General features: G+C 42.3%; 1 protein-coding gene across 1 annotated transcript; it reads right to left on the bottom strand.

Moving 5' to 3' along the window:
* Positions 1-1,464: 1,464 nt before the first annotated feature.
* On the bottom strand, positions 1,465-2,451 carry LOC309859365 (olfactory receptor 13A1-like; the record flags this gene model as incomplete). The annotated part of the gene is made up of 1 exon (XM_082719999.1): positions 1,465-2,451. One exon carries the CDS (start codon positions 2,449-2,451, stop codon positions 1,465-1,467), a length of 987 nt encoding a protein of 328 aa, XP_082576125.1.
* Positions 2,452-2,682: the final 231 nt, after the last annotated feature.

The following is a 2,682-nucleotide window of genomic DNA, read 5'->3' as shown; positions in this document are numbered from 1 at the left end:
CCACTGAACAGGGAAGAAAAGTAATCTGAAAACTAAAATGGACTGTTTGCATTTGAAAATTGGGGGAAAGTTTTCAGCCTGAATTATGAAAGGCTTTAGGAAACTAGGAGAGAATCCACTAAGGAAATATGGATATTCTACCAGGAACTCCATTTGGCCTTTCCTGAGCAGAGCTGGTCTCACTCATGATCTTGAGACTCGCTGAGATAAACAGGATCCACTCTATCTCAAAAACCACCAGTCTGAGGGGTTTGAAGTGGCAGGGGGGTGGGTGGTTGGGGTACCAGGTGGTGGGTATTATAGAGGGCACGGATTGCATGGAGCACTCGGTGTGGTGAAAAAATAATGAATACTGTTATGCTGAAAATAAATAAATTTAATTCTAATAAATAAATAAATAAATAGATAGATAGATTGAAAAAAAAAACAGAATGGCTTTTCATTTTCCCATCTCAATGCTGCTTCTCACTATGTCATTCTTAGATAGCTGAATCCACTGCCATCCCTGCAGACTCTTCCTATGTTGTTGGATCATCTTAACCCCCACCTACCCCTTCCAACTAGTCACCACAAACATCACCCTGAGGCAGGCAGAGGTGAGGGGCTGTGATATCCAGACTATTGGGCTGCTCCTGTCCTCAGCAATCACCTACCACAACAATATCATACACTTAGACAGCACTTGATAGCATTGTCTTCAGTTCTCTTGTTCAGTCTTGATAGCACCTCTGGGCTGTTTATTTTCCTCATTACACTTAGAAGGAAACTACAGCTGAAGTGAGTTGAGTGCTCTGAAAGAGTCTGAATACGAATCCAGATCTTCTCCCCAACCAGCGCAGGAATCCTTCCACATTGCATTCATCTTTGTACATAAACACCACACCCTGGAATGCAACACTCCTTATGTCTTTTCTTTTTATATTCACCATCATGGATACTGCTATATTCTTAAACTGAATTTTTTTAAAGATTTTATTTATTTATTTGACAGAGAGAGACAGCAAATGAGGGATCACAAGCAGGGGAGTGGAGAAAGAGAGAAGCAGGCTTCCCGCTGAACAAGAAACCCAATGTGGGGCTCTATCCCAGGACCCTGGGATCATGACCTGAGCCAAAGGCAGACGCTTAACAACAGCCACCCAGGCACCCCTTAAACTGAATTTTCTAAAGATATAATCAAATGAGCATTGTTTTATCAAATGAGTAATGTTTTTTAAACACTCAATGCTCATTTAATTTTTTTTTATTTTTTAAATCATTAAAAAATGTAGAAAATATAAAAATTAAAAGATTACAAGAAAGCAAGATGAATAACAATAATGGCTCTTCAAGTCATTAGAGAATCTATTAGTAACCACACTGAGTCATTAGTGGTAGTTTCCAAAAGCTTATTCACTGGACAGTCTCTGAAACCACTGTGGACTTCAACATGTAGTCTCCAACAAAAGCTTCAAAAGACAGAAATTAACTTCTGGAGAAGGCGCAAAGCTTCCTGAGGGCTGCCTTGACCTCCTTGTTTCTTAAAGTATAGATGAGGGGGTTGAGTGTAGGGCTCACCATAGTATACAGTACACCAGCCAACTTGCTCTTCTCTGCACTATAGCTGGAGACTGGGCTTATGTAGGCATAGAAGACAGCAGTATAATACATGCACACCACAATGAGGTGGGAGGAGCAGGTGGAAAAGGCTTTCTTCTTCCCCTCTGCAGTCCGCATCTTGAGGATGCTAGAGATGATAAAGCCGTATGACACGATGGTCATCAGGAAGTTCAATATGCCATAAAACGCATCAGCCAGGACAATCATGATGCTGTTCACATAGGTGGAGCTACAGGAGAGAAGCAGCAGAGGAGGGGCCTCACAGAAAAAATGGGTAATGACATTGGGGCCACAGAAATTTAACCGTAGCATCAGCCCTGTGTGGATGGCCGCATTGAAGGCACAGAGCATCCATACACTTGTAGCCAGCTTGCAGCAGAATGCCTTGCTCATTGTGGTGCTGTAATGCAGAGGATGGCAGATGGCTGTGTACCGGTCATAGGCCATGACTGTGAGGAGCAGCAGCTCAGAGGATGCAGACCATATGAGGAAATAGAGCTGGGCCATGCAGCCCCCGTAAGAGATGGAGCTGTCCTTTGACAGCAGACCCTCCAGGGCTTTGGGCATGATGGAAGAGGTGCTGATAATATCCATAGTAGCCAAGTTGAAGAGAAAAAAGTACATGGGGATATGAAGCCCAGGGTTAAAGGTGATGGCCAAAATGATGAGGATATTACCTATGAGAGCCACAGAGTAGAGGGAGAAGAAACAGCTGAATAAGAGCACATGATATTTTGGCTGTTCTGAAAATCCCTGCAGGATAAATTCTGTTACTAGTGTCTGGTTACTCATGGTCCTTAGGCTGGGAGGGGTTTCCAGGACTATCAGGTGAATTTCTACCCACAGCTTCATGTGATTTCCAGGCTAGAGAGAGAAATGAGAGGTATTCTAAACTAAGCTGCTATTGCTTCATTCAAACTTGACATCATGCCATGAGCAATATTATACAGATGTACTGGGATTTATTAAGGAAGAGAAACATGCCAATAGGACATTAGGCAAAGGGCATGAACATTTAGCATATAAAAAGTAAGTATAAGTGGCCAATTAAACTCATAAAGCATCATTCAACCTCAAAAAAAT

This window comes from Mustela nivalis (genome assembly GCF_964662115.1).
Source record: "Mustela nivalis genome assembly, chromosome: 2".
Lineage (NCBI taxonomy): Eukaryota > Metazoa > Chordata > Mammalia > Carnivora > Mustelidae > Mustela > Mustela nivalis.
This window is presented reverse-complemented; position numbering and strand designations above follow the sequence as displayed.